Raw genomic sequence first — 20,531 nt, forward strand, 5'->3', positions numbered from 1 at the left:
GGTGAATACTAATAATATTAAGAGTAGGAGACCGGCAGAATTACTTAACAAGTACAGGTCACTGTTGAACAAAAGCCGAGAATTAGGGTTGAATTTGAAAGTGTCTGCAATTCTGCCCAGACACGATAGGAGGGAGTATATGATGAGAGCCTTGTCGATCAATTCGGCCCTGGAAAGATTGTGCAAGGCTCAAAGGGTAGAATTTTTTTCAGCCTGGACTGTAATTGTTAACAGGAGAGATTGCTTCTACAGGGATGGGATACACTTAAATAGAAAGGGTGCAAGAATATTTGCTGATGCTATCGAGGCAGTGTTAGGTGGGTCGGAAAACTGCTAGCTTGGGGGGAGACAAAGACCAATAGATTGACAGTAGCCACTGGCAGAGGTGAAAGAGATTCTTACACTGCTTCTATTAGAATGAGCAGAAGCCTGAAAAACAAGATGCATGGTATTTCAGAGACTGCTGGGAGCCATTGCGGTACAAATAAACACATGGGTTGTGTTAGGGTAGCTAAGAATAGAAACAGGTGCAGGTATACTTGCGTGTACACCAATGCTAGGAGTTTAGTAAATAAATTTGATGAATTTGAGGTATTGCTCAAAACATCAAAGGCAGATATTGTTGGGATATCAGAGACGTGGTGTCACACAGATATAAGGGATGCATAACTGCAATTTGGGGAGTACAACGTCTACAGAAAGGATAGACAGGATAGGAAGGGGGGAAGGGTTATGCTATTAGTTAAGAAACACATAAAAACCAAGGAAGTGAAGCCAGTCGACATCGCTGGACAGTGCAGTGTTGAGTCAGTTTGGTGTGACATAAGCATTGGGAGATCAAAATTGAGAGTAGGAGTGTGCTATAGGCCTAATGACTCTGATGAGTATAATAAGGAACTGTACAGGGAAATAGAGTGGGCCAGTAAATCAGAGTGTCTTATAATGGGAGATTTTAATTTCCCAGATATTGACTGGAATTTGGGGGCTGGTTACTCACACACTAGCAGGACTTTTGTGGATTTATTGGATGATTGTTTTCTACATCAGCATGTTCAGGAGGCAACTAGAGGGAGTAATACTCTTGATTTGATTATCAGCAGTGATTCTTCATGCATTAAGAATCTGCAGATAAATGAACCACTAGGTGGCAGTGATCACAGTGTGCTGAAGTGGGATTTACTGAAAGAGGTAACTACCATTAGGGGTAAAGGGAAGGGTTATTGCTTCCGTAAAGGCGACTACGATGGACTGAGACAGTATTTAAATTCTATACAGTGGGACCAACTGATGATGTTACCAACAGCAAATTCAAAATGGGAGGCATTCAAAGAACGTATCTTGGAAGCTACTAGGCTTTACATACCAACTAAGAAATATTGTTCAAAGTTTAGGCCAAAATGGATGTCAGATGGACTAATGAGGCATATGGCAGAGAAGAAAAATGCATGGGAGGTTACAAAGGAGGTTCCTGCCTAACCTCCTTTGTAACCAAGTTACAAAGGAGGTTAGGCAGGAGAAGGCAGATTACGAGAAATCCTTGGCAAGGGATGCAAAGAAAAACAGCAAAGAGTTCTTTACTTGTGTAAACTCTAGAAGGAAGGGGATGAGGATGAATCAGATTGGTCCACTTGATATTGATGGGTCAACTGTTCATGATCCTGCTCAGGTAGCTAACAAATAATGAATATTTTGCATCGACATTCACACATGAGGAGTTATTCAGCAAGGGGAATGCCAGAGGTGTATTCAACTCTAGCAGTAAGCTACAGAATCTTGAAATAACTGGGAGTAAAGTGGAGGAGAAACTGTTGAAGATAAACACATGAAAGGCACCCGGGGTGGATGGGATCTATCCAGTTATATTAAAGGAGGCTGCAAAGGAAGTAAGCAAACCCTTAGCCATAATTATGAGAGCTTGCTTGGACTCAGGGGAGGTACCCATAGACTGGAAATGTGCAAATGTGACCCCAATTCACAAAGGAGGATCAAAGGCTCACACAAGTAACTATAGACCTGTGAGCTTAACTTCTGTTCCAGGAAAATTAATGGAGGCACTGGTTAAAGAAGCACTGCAGGATCATTTAGACAAGACTTCAGTTATAGCTCAGACACAGCATGTTTTTGTTAAGGGGAAGTCTTGCCTGACCAACTTGATTGGATACTATGATGCAGTCACAAAAGAACTGGATGCAGGGAATAACTTTGATATTATATACTTGGATCTTAGAAAGGCTTTTGATACTGTTGCACATGGAAGACTGCTACACAAATTGGAGCAGTGTGACATTGGAGGCAAATTGCTGCTATGGATAAAGGGGTGGTTGAGTGGGAGAAGACAGAGAGTGGTAATCAATGGACACTGCTCATCGTGGACTAATGTTATTAGCGGAGTCCCTCAGGGCTCAGTGTTGGGTCCATTATTGTTTTCTGTATTTATAAATGATATTGATGATGGTATATCAAGCTTAATGTCCAAGTTTGCAGATGATACAAAGGTTGGCAGGGTTGTCAAGGACACTACTGACACTACACTGCTGCAACAGGATCTGGAAAGGTTGAGCAGATGGGCTGAGAGGTGGCAAATGAAGTTTAACATTGACAAATGTAAAGTACTACACATGGGAAACAGCAACCCCAGAGCAACGTATCAACTCTGTGGTACTACACTGACAGTGGTAGAGAATGAAAGGGACTTGGGGGTGATTGTGCAGGCAGATATGAAGTTCTCTGAGCAGTGCAGATGGGCTGCAAGAGTAGCTCATGGAGTATTGTCAATGATATACAGGAATTTTTCCAGCAGGGATAAGGAGGTGATTATTCCATTGTACAAGGCAATGGTCAGGCCACACCTAGAGTACTGTATACAGGTCTGGAGGCCTCATTTCAAGAAGGATGTAGAGCTGCTGGAACGAGTACAAAGAAGGGCAACAAGATTAGTGAATGGAACAAAGGGGTGCTCTTACGAAGAAAGGCTTAAGTTTTGCAAATTACAGTGTCTGGAGACTAGGCACCAGCGAGGTGATCTGATAGAGGTGTATAAAGCCTTGAATGGTTTAAGCATGCTCAATGCTGATGGGATTCTTCCTCTAGCTCAGAAAAATCACCTGAGAGGGCATAAATTCAAATTGAGGAAAGACAGATGTAGGATAGACGTGCGGAAATTTGCCTTTAGCCAGCGGGTGGTTGGTTGGTGGAACAGACTTCCATCCCTTGTGGTGGAGGTTGATAGCCTAAGTAAGTTTAAGGCTCAGCTGGACAGGTATTTTGAACGAACAGAGGGGTGAAGTGGAAGTGGGTTTTTTTTTTTTTTTTTTTTTGGCTGATGCTGCATAAGCTTGCTTTCTTGCATCAAATGCCTCTACTAATGCTAATGTTAATGCTATCCCCTTGTATAAGGCAATGGTCAGGCCACACCTTAAGACTGCATACAGCTCTGGAGACCTCATTTTAAGAAGGATGTAGAGATGTTGGAACAAGTACAGGGAAGGGCAACAAGATTAGTGAATGGAACAAAGTGTTGCTCTTACGAAGAAAGGCTTAAGCTTTGCAAATTACAGTGTCTGGAGACTAGGCACCTGCGAGGTGATCTGATTGAGGTGTATAAAGCCTTGAACAGTTTGCTCAATGCTGATGGAATTCTTTCTCTTGCTCAGAATAATCGCCTGAGAGGGCAAAAATTCAAACTGAGGAAAGACAGTTGTAGGATAGATGTTCAGAAGTTTGCCTTTAGCCAATGGGTGGCTGGTTGCGGGAAAAAACTTCCATCTGTCGTTGTAGAGGTTGATAGCTTAAATAGATTCAAGGCAGAACTACACAATCATTTGGAGTGAGCGGATGGGTGAAATGAGAAGGGTGTATTTTTTTTTTTTTTTTTTTTTTTTTTTGGCTGATGCTGTATAAGCTTGCTTTCTTGCATCATGTGCCTTTGCTAATGCTAATGTCATCTATAAATCATAAATGGTTTAGGTAATCTCCATTCACATTCTGCAACCAGTCCAATTTTCTGAAAGCTTCAAGGGCAGCAGTAAACAACTTTGGAGATACTGTCTTGTTGTCGAACTCCTTTCTCTATTTTAAATTTGCTAATGTCTTTGTCTAGTCTAATAAAGCAAGTAGCATTCTCATATATTTTCTTCAAAATCATAATGTATAGTATGTCTATGCCTTGTCTTTCCAGTGCCTGAAACATTGGTGTATGGAGCCTTTCTGTAATCCACAAATGCCAGGCATAATGTTTTATATTCATTTGTTTTCTTCATCAGCTGTGATATTATGTTAAGGTGATCCATAGTTAAGAATCCTATCCTAAAGCCAGCTTGCCTTTCGATTGATTCTCATCAAGCATTCTTTCTAATCTGTTAGTGATGATCCTTGGGAAAAACTTGTAGATATTAACCACTTTCTGTTCACCCTTTTCTTGAAAAAAAAAAAAAAAAAATGTTCGTTACTGACATTCCTCGAGATTCTGAAAATTCCAGAAGTCTTTCTCCTCTTTCATTTCTTTCACCAATTCCAAAATTTCCTATAGTTTCTGTGCTGTTTTGTCTCTTTCCAATCTTAGCACTGAAGTCCCCCAAAATGGTGTTGGTAGTGAGTTTTCTGTTTATCTAGAAGTCTCTCGATTTTGGTATACATTTCTTTAAACTCTTCATTATCATGGCTCGATGTTGGTGCATATATCATTATAGCCCTTAGTTTGTATGTCTTAGAAATCCTGAGTAGTAATCTTGACACCCTTGTTGATAATTTTGAATTCCAAAATGTTTTTTTTTTTTTTTTTATATCTTTATGGGCCAAAAAGCCAACTCCACCTTCACTCTTTCCATTGGTGCATAGCAGATTTCCATTTGATAAACTTATAAGTGATTCATTTCTTCTTGTTTCAGCTAAGCTGACAATATTCCAATTCCCATTTTCTAATTCTTTTCCAGCTGTAATATCCTCTCTTCATCGATGAGCGATCTGACATTGTTAGGGGCCAAGTTCAGTTTCAGTGCATGACAGCCTGGTTATACACAGAGATTCTTAGCACCCTCTGCTTCCATTCTGATCCTCACATTGCTGGAAGAGGGAGAGTGAAAGCTGCTGGGGACCTAGTGCCATTTATCATCATAAAGTGCTGGAGGGTTTGGTCTTTTCCTCTTCACACCAACCAGGCATCTTGAAGAGATGCCACTCTACATGTTAGTTGCCACCAAAGTGACATAACAGGGTTGTGCATGAGTGGATTTTAGGGAGGCAGACCAACTGGACTTCTCCTAAATCTTCAAAATATTGGATCTAAAGATATTGGATCCATCAGTGTTTTAGACTGGGTGTCTGATAACACAGAATACTTGTTCTCCTCTAAGCCCCCTCACTTTCACTGTTAGAAGATGTATATTTACACTGAATAAATAAAAATAGTTGACCCTACAGGATCAATCTGAAAGGTAAATAATACATTCCAGGCAAAAGAATCAAAATACTTTTTTAACATGTACAAAAAAAAAGGGGGGGAAAGGATTTCAAATGCTATTTTAGTATTCGCATATGATGCAAGAAAACAAGCTTATCAGTCAAAAAAAAAAAAAAAAACCCTTTAAATTCCACCTATCCATCCTTCCAACAGTTTGTCTAGTTCTTTCTTGGATTTATTCAGTCTATCCACTTCCACAACAGACAGAAGACACACATGAATGGCAGAAGTCTGATGTCATGGAAGTGGAACCTTAATAAGCATCATTATTAAAGTTTAATAGCATGAAGATAGGTAATGGTAGACAAAGTGTGCTGGGCAAGAAGATAACTTTTTAAAGACAATTCAGAATCTATCCTCTGCAGCTAACTGCAAGTGAAACAATGTTCCTATTCAACCCAATTATTTTAATAAAAATAACTGCATCTTTGCATTATTTTTGTTAAATCAGATGTTTATCTGATTTTGTACAGCTGTTTCCGTTTCCACCTTTTGCTACACGAGTTTGATGAGAATTACTTGAACGATCTGTTTTTTTGTTTTTTTTTTAATTCAAAAATCAAGGGCTTAGTGTGAGACGTTAACTACAAAATTGCATTTTTGTTTTGAGACAACTTTAGTTTAACTTTATAAAAATAACAATGCATATCATGTCATAGAAATGTATTTCTCTAGTAGTTTACAAGTTAGCTTGGGCTATAAGCACATTTCCAAGAAAATGGCAAATGACTTTTTCTTGGTTAATTACAAAAATGTTTACTACAAAATTATTTTGTAGTTAATGTCTGACACTAAACCCTGAAAATGTTACACAAATAAAATTCTAAGCAGAATATATGGCCAATTTAGATTTAATACTCTGTATTATTACTGATTATTTACAATGTCATTCCTGATTAAATCTCAAAACATCCTAAGATTGCAGAATTAAAAAGGCATCCAATATTAATACTAAACTGGCTATGTGAGATAACAATCAAGCTATATTATTTTATTCTTTTGTACCACTCCCTTTCATGTTGCTGAAAAATTTTACACACACATGAATGGCAGTTGAAGGTTGTCAAGTTTATCATTTCACGAATCACTGCATGAGTGCACATGACTAATGCTTCCAAACAATAGCACATATTTACACAATGATACTCAAAAACAGTTTAGTTCTTGTTTAAAATTCACTTATAATTAGAAAGAAGTATCATTAGTTCTGCCAAATCTAATAAATCCAAGGTAACATAGCAAACTTATTTATAACCACAAAACTTGCCATGTGTTTTCATAACATATAAAAAGTAAAAATAGTTGTATTAATGATTGAACACTATACGCTGTCTGTGCAAGTTACTAAATTATTTAGATAAACTGGAAATGGAATTATCCCTCAAATATATTGAGTAGACTTTCCAGAATTCAAAAAGAAATCCTAACTTAAATCTCTCCTTAATCAGCTGTTGAAGCTATTTAATATTGGTAGTGGCAAATAATGTAAGGGAAAAAAAGAAAAAAACACCCATCAACTGTCCATTCACCCCCTCCCCCTCCAAATAGTTTGTCTAGTTCTTTGAATTTATTCAAACTACCCACTTCCACAACAATCTACCATCCACTGGATAAAGCAAACCGACATATCCATTCTGCAACCATCCTTCCACAATTGAATTTTTGTTCCTTCATATGAATAGTCTGAGCAAAAGGAAGCATCAGCATGCTCAATCCAATCAAAGCTTTCAACATCTCAATCAGATCACCTTGCAGGAGCCTAGTTTCCAAATGCTGCAATTTGCAAATCCGAAGCCTTTCTTCATAGAAGCACCTCTTGTTCCCTTCACCAATCAAAGTGCCCTTCTCTCCACCTGTTCCATCAGTTCTGCATTCTTCCTAAAATGTAGCCTCTAGACTTGGGTGCAGTATTTAACATGCAGCCTGACTACTATCTTATACAATGGGATAATCAACTCCTCATTCCTGCTGTATCACTGACAAAGTCCCATGATCTGCCCTAGCAGCCTGTCTTTCACTGCTCAGAGAACTTTATATCTCACTACACACTTACTCACAGGTCTTTTTAATTTTCCACCACCCTTAATATAGTACCACACAGTTGGTATATTAATCTGCAATTACTCCTACCTATATGCAGTATCTTGCATTTGTCAATGTTAAATTTCAACTGCAATTTCTCAGGTAATTTTCGTAATTTTTCAAGATCTTGTTGCAATAGCATACCTTGATTACTGTCATTAATCACTCTACCAACCTTTGTATCATCTGCCAATTTAAACAATAAATCTGATATACCTTCATCAATTGCATTAATATATACACAAAACAAAGGTATCAGCACTGAACCTTGCAGAACTCCACAATGAGCAATGTCCACTCATGGACATTGCTCATCCTACTCAGTTATCTCCTTATACATAGCAATAATTTGTCCTTAATGCTATACTCTTCCAATCTGTACAGCAGTCTTTTATGTGCAACAATATTAAAAGCTTTCCTGAAGTTGAAGTGTATGATAACAAAATTATTTTTTTGTGACAAAGTCACAAAGAGGATCAACTCCTTTGTGACTTGATTGTAGACTAGTCTATCTACCATAGGCTTCTGTATCACCTGAAAATTTATATACATCCCCTGCATTTTTCTTCTTTGTATTTCTTAGTTGACATGAAAAACATTGTAGCATCTGAATATTTCAATGAATGCTTTACATAGTACATTAGCATCTAAAACTACACTGCAATTTGCTTGTCAATCTTTTCTGGCTTAAAATCTCTACCACTATTCTGTATGCAGTTGCAGTGAGTGGCACTTCAGGCACCTCAGACTCTCTCCTCCCAAAAAAGATGAAGTTTTTTTCTCATGGCCATTTTCAGGCCTTGTGTTGTTTGTCCTTACAAGAATATGAAATTGGATGATCTAAAAGATTTCTATTCTTCTTTACCTTGATTAATGCCAGTAATCAGGGTATGCTATTACAACAAGATCTAGAAAAATTATAAGTCCTAAGAAGTAGTAGCTGAAATTTAACACCTACAATCTGCCAAGCCTCATTTATTTTTTCTAAGAGTATCCCAATTATCAGTTGCCGCAACCACTACTCATCTCAGCAGTTTTAATTATTTGCTGTATGAATTCTTTTGGTTCATAGGTGGTACTAGTGCTTATGTCTGTTCAGATATTCCCTGTCAGACATTTAGTAATTTAGAATCTCCTCTTTTCAATCTTTTCTGGCTTAAAATCTCTCTACCACCATTCTGTCAACTTCATCTGTTTCCTCTATCATTCTCCCAATTTCCATAATCGCTTAAACTCTTTGACTTCCTTTATTTGAAACTAAACTACTTTCTCTAGCTCAACTTTCCTAACTGAGATAATTTTTCTGAGAAATTCTGATGGTCACAACTTCAGATTGCTTCAGTTTTCTAATCATGCAGATCCAGCTGGTTGAAATGCTGACACTTTTGCAATTACTTCACACAGACTTATTTTATCTCCCAGAATAACCATATACCCAAAACTCCTGATCTTTTCTCACTAATAACCATTCAAAGTATGCAGTTGCAGTGAGTGGTACTCTAGGCACCTCAGACTCTCTCTCTCCCTCTCCTCCCCAAAAAAGATGAAGTTTTTTTCTCATGGCCATTCTCAGGCCTTGTGTTCTTTGTCCTTACAAGAATATGAAATTGGATGATATACAAGATTTCTATTCTTCTTTTCCTTGGTTGGATTACTGTTTTCAATCATCTGATATCAATTTTTGCTCATATCATGTGCAATTATTCTTATAGGGATGAAATTCCCTGTTCCACACTCCACCTTAAATTTCATCCTTTATCTAAACCTTTGTTTTCCTGTAAATGTACTAAAGGTCATTCAAGAGAGTGTGGCCAAAGCAGTGTGGATTCTATACAAACTTGGAATGACTGGTTTGAGAGAGAGAGAGAGCTTTTAATAAAAATGGCAGAATGTCCCTCGAGACCAAGGTTGTAAATATCTTTTAAAATTCCAATTCAATAATTGAGTGTTAATCTGTTTCTTCGGAAGCCACACTGTGCTGGAAATGAGATCGTTAGCTTCTAAATACCACATAAGTTGAGCATTGACCATTCTTTCCAGGATCTTGCACAAGCAGCTTGTCAGGACTATAGCATAATAATTATTTGATATTTTTGGATCCTTCCTGGTTTGGAAAAGGCAAGTATGATTGCCTTTCACTAGAAATCTGGAAGTTGCTCTTCAAGGTAGATTCTGTTGTATAGACAGAGTAGCCATTCCATAATGAATTATGTTTAATCATCTCATAGTAGATCATCTCATCTGGTCTGATGGCACTCCTGGATAGAGATAGTGCCACTTTCATTTCCTATTCTGTGAAATGTCTGGTTGTAGGCCTCAAAGTTATTTGAAAACAACTTCAAATGCTGTTTTTCAGTTTATTGTTTGAGGGCCAGAAATGCAGAGGTGGGGGGGGATAATATGTGTCGGCAGACAAGTTAACAAATGTCTCCCCAAGAGTGCTCACAAATGCAGTGGCATCTACGACACATCCATTATGCACTTAAACTTGATGAATAGAATGGTGGGATGTGTATCTGCCCTTCATTTTTCAGACTCTGTCCCAGTTGAGTTTAGTTGTTTCCACCTGGGTGATGGAAGATGTGAAGAGGATCCAAGATTCTACCTGACACAGCATTCTTTGGTGCAAGCCCGTTTGATGGCTATTAGATTATTGGGGGGGGGGTTGGAAATATCCCCATGACTTTGACGGGGTTATTAAACATCACCAGATGTTTGAAGGAAGATTCCAGTCAGCATGATTTATTCTCAACACATGCCATAGTCTCCCACTGTAAAGAGTGGATATCACGGGCAAGTAATCACTTCCAAAAAATATTATGTTCAACCTCCCATGCACATATAGGGAGGAGTGGAGGGGGGCATACAGAGAGATCAATTAAATTAAATATACAGGTAAGCATTTGGAAGGTTTTAGAATCGACACTTAGAAGGGGCAAGTCATGTTTTTAAAAGTACACTCAGTAGTCTGACCCCCCTTCCATCAATGTGAGCACTACCCCATAGAGCAGGGGTGGGCAACTTTTTTCATCAGCGGCCTGAATGAAATTTTCCTATCATGACGCGAGCCGGAATAGATTGAACGATTTAACAAAAAAAATCAGAACCTAAAAAAAAAAAAAAAAAAAAAAAAAGTTATATTACTTGAATTACCAAATTATTAATGTATTTAAAAAATAAATAAATACAATATTTAAATAGAAGTCAATTATAGATAGGTACAGATAAGAACTACAATTTGGAATAAACATTTTTATTATGATAACAAAGTAAATGCAGAAAACAAATACTTTAATGTGAGGGATTGCATTTGGAATGTTCCTGATTTATTATTTCATCAAAATTGGGATTCAATTCACTAGTGGCTATTCGTAGAACTGCTCCTAAATTTTCATCCGTTATTCTTGATCTAATTTTGCTCTTTGTATTTTTCATTAAAGAAAATGTAGTTTTGCATAGGTATGTCCATCCAAAGAATGCCAAATATTTCTGTGCATTATCCAGAATATTTTTAAACATTTCTGGATTTAACGAGGCATAAAAGTTCATTATTGTTTTTTCAGCAAATTGATTCTTTAATATTAAATTTGATTGTAAATTTATCGGTTCCAACTGGATACAAGGTGGTGCATCATTGACATTAAAATTAAATGGTAAGCTTACTAAAGATAGATCTTTAGAAATTTTCTAAAAATCATCAAATCTTCTTGTAAATTCATTAAATAAGTCACTTATTATAGCCTCATATTTCTTAAAATCAGCACATTTCAAGTTTTTTTCTCTTTTTTGTAAGATTGGAAAGTGAGTTAACTGTTTATTTTGGAATTGTTGAGAAAATAACTTGAGTTTTCTCGTAAACGATGTGACATTTGTATACATATCAAAAATAAATAGTTCTTTCCCTCATAATAATAAATTTAATTCATTTTGATGCGAAAACATATCAACGGAGAAGAAAAAGTCGTTCAGCCATTGTTCATCTTTTAATTCACAAAATTCATTCAGCTTGTCCTTAGTATTTAAGAAGTTTACAATTTCATCCAACCAATCATGAAATCGTTTTAACACTTTTGTAAGTGTAAGCCATCTTATATGTCCGTATGGTAAGGAATATCAGTAAAATCACATTCAATTTCTTTCAAAAATGTTATGAATTGCCGGTGGTTTAAAGCTCTTCCCCAAATAAAATTAACTACTTTCGTTACAACCGATATAACATGCTTCAGTTTTAGAACTCTTTTGCAAAAGGTTTCTCGATAAATTATACAATGTAAGAAAATTATTTCTTTTCCTGGAATACACATTTATTTCGTCGCTTATTCTTTTTAATAATCCAATGTTTTTTCCTGTCAAACTAGGACACCCATCGGTTGTGATGTCGACAATTTTTTCCCACTTTAAGTTTTTGTAAAGCTTTCTTGAAGAGCTATAAAAAAAAATCTTCGCTAGTCATTGTGTCTTTCATAGGATATGCAGAAAGTAATTCCTCTGTAATTTCAAATCTATGATTTATAGCTCGAATAAAGATTAAAAGTTGACTCGTATCGGTAATGTCACATGACTCATCTAAAGCCAGTGCATGGCAAGTACAATCTTCCAATTTTAATTTATCACATAAATTACTTGAAATATTATCAACTTGTCTCACAAGAGTTCTTCGTGACAGAGAAATTTTTTCAAATGTCAGTTTTTTATCAGGGCATAATAATTCAGCAATATCTATCAAACATTCCTTCACAAATTCCCAGTCAGAAAATGATTTACATTGTTTTGTGACCTTATGTGTCACAATGTAACTAGCTTTTGTCAGAGCTCTATCTGTATTTGACAAAATTTTCAAAGTATTTTGTTGCTTACGCAAACAACAGTTTAAATTTTCTGCTTCAATTTTCATTTGTTACGGTGAAAATAGCTTATATTTTATGAAATGTTTTGTTTAAAAATGCTTTTATAGATTATATTCTTTAAAAACGGAAATAGCTTCGTTACAAACCAAACAAACAGCTTTATCGTCTATATTTGCAATTAAATATTTAAATGTCCGATTGTCATTGAAAATGCGGCATTCGGCATCAATTTTTTCTTTTTTTTTAATTGGCTCATTTTATGGACTATAAATGACATTAAATTAAAAATTGTAATAATTAGAAAAGCCATAAACTGACTTATAAAATATCTTGCACCAATATTATTTTTTTCAGTAAGAAGTCAAACCCAAAGGAACTTTGTTCGATCGATGCTACAATAATAATTAGGAAATAATACTCTTCGATGCTGCGTAGAATCACTTGGTTACTGTTGTACTGGCCGCGATTCCCGATTGAACCGAATTAAGCCGAACGTTTACGGCGAGTGTAGCCAGGTATGGATTTTCTATATTTATGCATTTACGGAGCGGGGTCGGATTCAACATCGTCGCGGGCCGGCTGTTGCCCACCCCTGCCATAAAGTATTATGTCCATTGAAATCATTCAGTAACAAAGAAATAATAGGGAAGGGCACAGTAATTGTTTAAGGAGATCATCAAGATCTGCCTGGGGGATGTTTTTTCCAGATGCCAACAGTTGGAGCAAACAGTTAAGAGGAACCCTACTGTTAGATGAATTTCTACAACCTCTAAGTTGATGACAGGCAGCATAGTTTGAAAAGGAGCATAGTTATCCACAAGAATGGTGACTCCTCCAGAGGCCCATTTCCAGCTCTGTCTTTGCACATAATTGAACAGTTACAAGTAAGGGTGCTCATTTGCCATTAAATATATCTCCTGTAAGGAGCAGCACCAAGTAGATTCAGTCAGTGTCAATCTGCTGGTTATATACTAGCTTATGTTCCCCACCGATGGAAAAATTCAATGGAAAAGTTTTGCAAAATAAGCAGTTGCTCTTGACATCTAATGCTTATGATCACATTTGGCATAAGTCTTCTAAATAAGCTTCCATCTTATGGATTGTCAGCTGTTTTTTTTGCAATTGAGTATCCAGTTTTCTTTCTGACAGCTTGCTGTGAGCAAGGGTTTATAGCTCTTGTCTAACTTCTCCACTAATGCTGGTGCTCCACAACGTTCAGTTTGTTTCGCTCACTCTTTTCCTTTCATATATTAGTGTTCTTTTTACAATGACTGGAAATCATATCCACAGTTTTGCATGATAGTAAATTGCATTCCATCTTCCAATCTGCAAAGCCTTGTAAACTGGAAGATTCAAATTCTAACACATGTAAGATTCAAATTCTAACACATTCACCACCAATTCCTTAAATGGTATCTCAAGGTAATTTTCCAATTGGGAAAAGATAATTTGGTTAATTTAAATCCTAAAACTCATCCTGTCTTATATCTTGCAAAAAGGCATCTGCTCCTATGCTTACCTTCAGTAATACTCAAATTTATAAACTAGATCACATATCTCTATTAGGGATCATTATAATTTCTGTTCTCTCTTGGCATAAACGTATCATGATACTGCTTCCTCAGCATCTAAAAAACTGGGTTTTCTCTTTTGCTCTCAGCATTACTTTTCTACTAAACAACTACTCACTCTCTACAAATCTCAAATCTGCCCTACCATGAAACGTTGTTCCCACATCTGGTGTGATGTCCCCAAAATATCTTTCAGACTTCCAGGCTCATTCAAAAGAGGGTAGTCAGGTTAATTATTGATTTTTATCTTTTATAAAGTCTCTCCACTTTGTCTCAGATATGTTCTGTTCCTGCTGAATGCCTTTTCTATAGATACTTCCATGGGCACTGTTCTCAAATGGCCTCTTTAATTTCACCTACTCTCTCTCAAACTGTTCATTGTTCAACTTAAAAACCCACAGAACCATCCTTTTTTTCTTCAACATTTATCCGTCAACTTCTGTGTTCTAAAATAACCTTCCTTCACTTGTGTTTCCTGAAAATTTAAATCTGTAGAAATTCAAGACTAATGTCAAAAAATAACTTCTGCTGTCTTCTCAAAAGAGAAAGGGGGGGAGGGAACTGGACCAATAGTTTTTGTTATTTGGTTTTTAGGGGTATTAGCAACTAAGGCCATATTGCTCCGTGAATATGCAGTGGTCATTCCCTGACCTTTCCGCATCCTCCGTATTTGGTGGTGATGGGCTCGAACCCCGGTCTAATCAAGAAGTGTGTGCTGCGCACTGCTGCTCCTTCCCACCTGGCTACTGAGGCGCCTGGACCAATAGTAAACAAATGGAATGCTTTTAATGCATTTAAATGTTATATCCTATGATTATCAATTTCTTTTTTTTTGAAAATATATTCAAGATGTGTTTCTAATATATACAGTCTCAATCTGATGTTCAGTAATTTTTATTTTGAGCAAAAAATAGCAGAAGTTTTAGAATCAGATAGGTATTTTCAAACTTTTTTTTTTTTTTAAATATGTGATTTAAATGTTATAAATTTCAAAACTCAAACACTGACAAATGGCATTGAAGAAAGATTGTTTATTAGAAAACAAAGTGGGGGTTAATATCAGCATAAAAACTGGGAAATATTCAATGAAATTACAAGATATATTATGGTTTTGAAGGAACACAAAATGAGTTTATTGATGGTTCAACTGTTGATGATTCTGCTCAGGTGGCTAACAAACTAAATGAGTATTTTGCATCTGCATTCGCACGAGGAGTTATTCAGGGAGGGAATGCCAGAGCTGAATTAAACTCTGACAGTGAGCTAGATGATTTTGTAATAACTGAGAGGAAAGTGGAGGAGAAATTGTTGAAGATAAACATAAAAAGGGCACCCGGGGTGGATGGCATCTATACAGTTATATTAAAGGAGGCAGCAAAGGAAGTAAGCAAACCCTTAGCCATAATTATGAGAGCTTCCTTGGACTCAGGGGAGGTACCCATACTCTAGAGATGTGCAAATGTGACCGCAATTCACAAAGGAGGATCAAAGGGCAACACAAGTAATTATATTTAACCTCAGGGGCTCACATCCGGTGAGTATGGGCTTGGCAAACCCAGGGTCCTAAGCTGGATATCATCATTATTCTCTTTCTTGCTTTCTTGGTGATTCCCTTCTACTTCTCTCTCTCTCTCTCTCTCTCTCTCTCTCTCTCTCTCTCTCTCTCTCTCTCTCTCTCTCTCTCTCTCTCTCTCTCTCTCTCTCTCTCTCTCTCTCTCTCTCTCTCAGGGTAATGCAGGATTTTTTTTTTTTTTTTTTGGCTGGTGCAGCATAAGCCTCAGGCTTCCTTGCACCATATGGCTAATAATAATAATAATAGACCTTAGTTTAACTTCTGTTCCAGGGAAATTAATGGAGGCACTGGTTAAAGAAGCAGTGCAGGATCATCTAGACAAGACTCCAGTTAAAGCTCGGACAGGGGAAGTCCGAGCTATAACTGAAGGGGAAGGGGAAGTCTTGTCTGACCAATTTGATTGGTTACTATGATGTGGTCACAAAGGAACTAGATGCAGGGAATAACTTTGATATCATATATTTAGATCTTAGAAAGGCTTTTGATACTGTTGCACATGGAAGACTGCCGAAAAACTCGGAGCAGTGTGGCATTGGAGGCAAATTGCTGCTATGGATAAAGGGATAGTTGAGGGGGAGAAGACAGAGAGTGGTAATCATTGGACACTGCTTATTGTTCGTGGACTAATGTTATTAGTGGAGTCCCTCAGGGTTCAGTGTTGTTTTCTGTATTTATAAATGATATTGGTGATGGTATATCAAGCTTAATGTCCAAGTTTGCAGACAATACAAAGGCTGGCAGGGTTGTTAAGGACACTACGTTGCTGCAACAGGATCTAGTAAAATTGAGCAGATGGGCTGAGAGGTGGAAAATGAAGTTTAACATTGACAAATGTAAAGTAGTACATACGGGAAGCAGTAACCCCAGAGTAACGAATCAACTCTGTGGTACTACACTGACAGTGGTAGAGAACAAAAGAGGACTGGGGGTAATTGTGCAGGCAGATATGAAGTTTTCTGAGCAGTGCTGATGGTCTGCAAGAGTATCTCATGGGGTCTTGTCAATGATATACAGGAATTTTTCTAGAAAGAATAAGGAGGTGATTATCCCCTTGTATAAAGCAATAGTCAGGGCACTCCTTGAGTACTGTATACAGGTCTGGCGGCCTCATTTTAAGAAGGATGTAGAGCTGTTGGAACAATTACAGAGAAGGGCAACAAGATTAGTGAATGTAATAAAGGGTTGCTCTTACGAAGAAAGGCTTACATTTTGCAAATTACAGTGTCTGGAGACTAGGTACCTGTGAGGTGATCTGATTGAGGTGTATAAAGTCTTGAATGGTTTGAGCAAGCTCAATGCTGATGAGATTCTTCCTCTTGCTCAGAATAATCATCTGAGAGGGCATAAATTCAAATTGAGGAAAGACAGTTGTAGGGTAGATGTGCAGAAGTTTGCCTTTAGCCATCGGGTAGTTGATTGGTGGAACAGACTTCCATCTTTTGTTGTGGAAGTTGATAGTGTAAATAAATTTAAGGCTGAGCTGGACAAGTATTTGAAACGAATGGAGGGGTGAAATGGGAGCGTGTTTTTTTTTGCTGATGCTGCATAAGCTTACTCTCTCGCATTATATGCCTCTACTAATGCTAAAAAACAAGCAGAAACCTCCCTATAATGCAGCTATATTATTAAAGAGTCAAAATTCAACACTTTGGACTACAAAAATCTGGTCACCTTCGGGGTTATTCATCTTTTCCATTAGACATTTTATGCCTAAGGGCTACAAAAAAAAAAAAAAAAAAAAAAAAAAAAAATCAGGGACCCAAAAAAATATAACCCATATAGAACTCAAAGATTTTATCCAAGCAATAAAATTCTACAAAAGTAATTTTTAAACAGATTCCTGTGATAAATTCTTTCTTCTTATTATTATTATATTTTTTTTGCAAAATCATTAAGATCTTCAAAGTTTGTATTTGGATAATTTCTAGAATAAGTGCTGTGGATATAACTTCCAAAACAAATTTATAGAAGTGTTTTCGAATTTCTTTAAAAAATCAAGATTTAATTCAAGGCCATTTTAATTTGCTTGATATGATGAAGGGAATGAAGAGTATTTAGAACACCCGAAAGATGGCCCTGATCACCTTTGCGCTGACGTGTAAACCGCCCACTTTTAAGAAATCCGTACAATTTTCGCGACTAACATCATAAAACCAAGTACAGTACTACTGATTATTTTTATGCACAGTACTTTATTTTCGTCGATTTAATCGCTACTTGACATTTATTTTTATTAATAATTTGACTTTTGTTTACATTTTTTAATGCACATATTTGTGCTGCTTATAACTAATAGGTAAAGTAATTAGTTTTCTATATGGATTTATGTATCTAGCAGCTCACGTATCAATTTTTCAGCTCTTTCGTTGTGCTGCATTTTGAATCAAGCACCTTACCCGCTCCTGTTAGTATTACGTTAGTTTCCATGGCAACATGGCGCTTCTGCACCTCTACATGTAGAGAATTTCAGAGTAATTGATGGACTGCATGAAATAAGGCATTTTTTATTCTAAATTTTCCAGATTAATTTCATTTTCATTTCTTTTTTCTCATTAAATATTATCATTACAGCAGATTACACCACGTAAGAGAAACAACATTGTAACTGAGTGCCATTTCAGCGGCTAATAATTGATTTGTCTACGCTGGTGCCATAATCGGAACAGATGCAAGAAGTTCTTAATTACGTAAACTTTCGAGAAAAAAGAAATGTTATTACTAACTAACCCACAAAAAAATACTACACTTTTGACACGCGTAGTTATGATAAAAGCACAGAAATTTCAGTCGATCTCGTGTTCCGGCAAGTCTCCGTGCAGAAACAGCCCTCGCAACGTATTTAATGATTTTTCCAAGAACTGGATATAGCAAAAGGTAGGTTGTCTACGCTTCTGACCTAAATCAATAACTGAAACCAGAAAATGCAACAAGTTTTCCAAAGCTACAACTTTGGAATATAAAGGATAAAAATTAAATATATATTACTGCATTTTCTTACAGTAAATACTTGACCAAAACCATTATAATCTGGTCAAGGTAAACCAAATCATATGAGCACCACACTTCTATGCATTTAATCAACTGGCAAGACGCTAGGGTTCACGCGTAAATTAAAAAAAAAAAAAATCAATTAATTACGACATTTATTGAATTGTTAATGTGACAATCCCGAGTCCGAATTGCATCCTTCTTTTAAATCAACATGTTGATCGATCATTCACCATTATTATTAATTGCGCTAAAATTTTACATTCTCAAATTGTAGGAAAAAAAAAAAAAAAAAGAAAAACTTTCTTAAGATAAGTTCACTTCTCGTTACCTATTTCGCGTTGTCCTACATTAGCGCCAAAGAGCATGCGTACTGCACAATCAATGGGAAACAAATTCTTACACTTTTTCCTGCTGTTGGATGTCGAAATGCCGGCAAGAGTTCCCCATTCTTGGAGGGGTCAAGGTGAAAAGTCACGTATCCTGACTGATGCACCTCTTGTAGCCACGAAACGTTACCTTGGGTACGTGCCAATGGTGGAAACTCCAAGGAAGCCTTTTCTGCCGGTAGCGGAACTTGAAGTTTAGCTCTTAGAAGTTACGTCACAATAACGCGGCCAGTAAACGCCTTGTGAACACGAATGGAAACCAGTTTGTCCACTTGGCGGAGTGGTTGCAAACCTGGCCGTCACGGAATCTGAAGTTCGCTCCTCCATTTCAAACTTAATACATTTCAGTGATCTGAATTCACACTGTAATGTAATTTGGCAGTTAGTTGTAACCAACAACTAACTACCTCAGGGAAAAAAAAAAAAAAAAAACATGATAAGAAACTAATCACACGAAGCGGACCTAACCCACGAAAAGTGCACACCCGATATGTGGACCTCCCCCGGACGGGACGCAGCCTCATGAGTGATTTTCTACTCAGCTGAATTCCAACCAGCCCAATGAGACCGCAGAGCTTTCTGCATATGCCAGCCATAATGGCAAACGGTGCCGGCGCCTTGCTGGACCCATCTTTCTTTCCCCCTCCCTCGGCGGTAGGGGAGGTGGCAAAAGGGACATCCTCCTGCCTCCCCTCCAACCCAGATTTCCTCCTGGTGAGACATGCCCCACTGATTTATAATGGGGTCATATCCTCTATTGATCCCATTTCTTCTGTGTTTCTCCCACCAGTCTTCAGTCTCCTCCCCCTCTCTATCTGCTTGCTAGCATATACCCCACATGTCAAAATTTAATAGTTCCAAATTAAGTTCGCTCACATTTCGGTCTTTCAATCTAGCGATCAACCCACACAAACGTATTTTTTTTTTTTTTTTTTAGGTCCTAGCCACTGAAATCTCAGGAAATTAAGTGGTAGGACCTGCCAGAGTAAACTACAACTACTGGGTACCTCGTCTGCCTCCACGGGGCGAAGTGTGGGCAACGTCCGGCCTAAGCAAGGGTCTGGCGGCTAAATGGCCAGAAGAACAATGGCACACTACTTCACACACCTGAAGATCCATATACTTTTAAATCTCTGGCCTTTACAGTGAACTGTATCCCACCACAATGTAAACTTCGCGGAGATGGGGGAAACCCCTGGTTCCGTTTGACCCTAAACCCACTTTACACCTTACACTTTACTGTAATGTAATTTGTGGAAACACTAGGCAGGGGTTCATAATCAATGGGTCACTATGCTGTAACCCTACACACCCGAGTAGGGTTACAGCATAGCGACCCTCGACGTAATTTAAATTATCCACTTTGCAGGACAAGAGGGTAATTTAAATTACGTAATGCATAAATTATGCTTACTCACAAATTTTGTTCTACCGATGAAATGTTACGTGGCGTATCGTACAGGTGTATTGAGAAACAGCACAGGTCGCGATATCCTGACTCTGAGGCCGAGACCTAACAGGTTAGAAATGGCGGGAAGAATCGTATGTTACGGGTCGTAACAAAAATAAAGTAATTCGATTTCGAATTGTTACTTTATTTTTGTTATAACCCGTTAAGAAATA

At 37.3% G+C, this 20,531-nt stretch overlaps 1 protein-coding gene across 1 annotated transcript in view; it reads right to left on the reverse strand.

Annotated features, from left to right (window-relative positions):
* The window catches only part of Pgd (phosphogluconate dehydrogenase), a 173,275-nt gene extending 154,208 nt beyond the window's left edge, over positions 1-19,067 (reverse strand). Inside the window, exon 1 of the mRNA XM_090375793.1 lies at positions 18,923-19,067. Within this exon, the coding sequence (XP_090231919.1) occupies positions 18,923-18,969 (47 nt within the window). The 5' untranslated portion in view covers positions 18,970-19,067. The remainder of the gene's footprint in view (positions 1-18,922) is intronic.
* Positions 19,068-20,531: the final 1,464 nt, after the last annotated feature.

Source organism: Mastigoproctus giganteus, chromosome 6 (assembly GCF_048544385.1).
Source record: "Mastigoproctus giganteus isolate SK-2022 chromosome 6, ASM4854438v1, whole genome shotgun sequence".
Taxonomy (NCBI): domain Eukaryota; kingdom Metazoa; phylum Arthropoda; class Arachnida; order Uropygi; family Thelyphonidae; genus Mastigoproctus; species Mastigoproctus giganteus.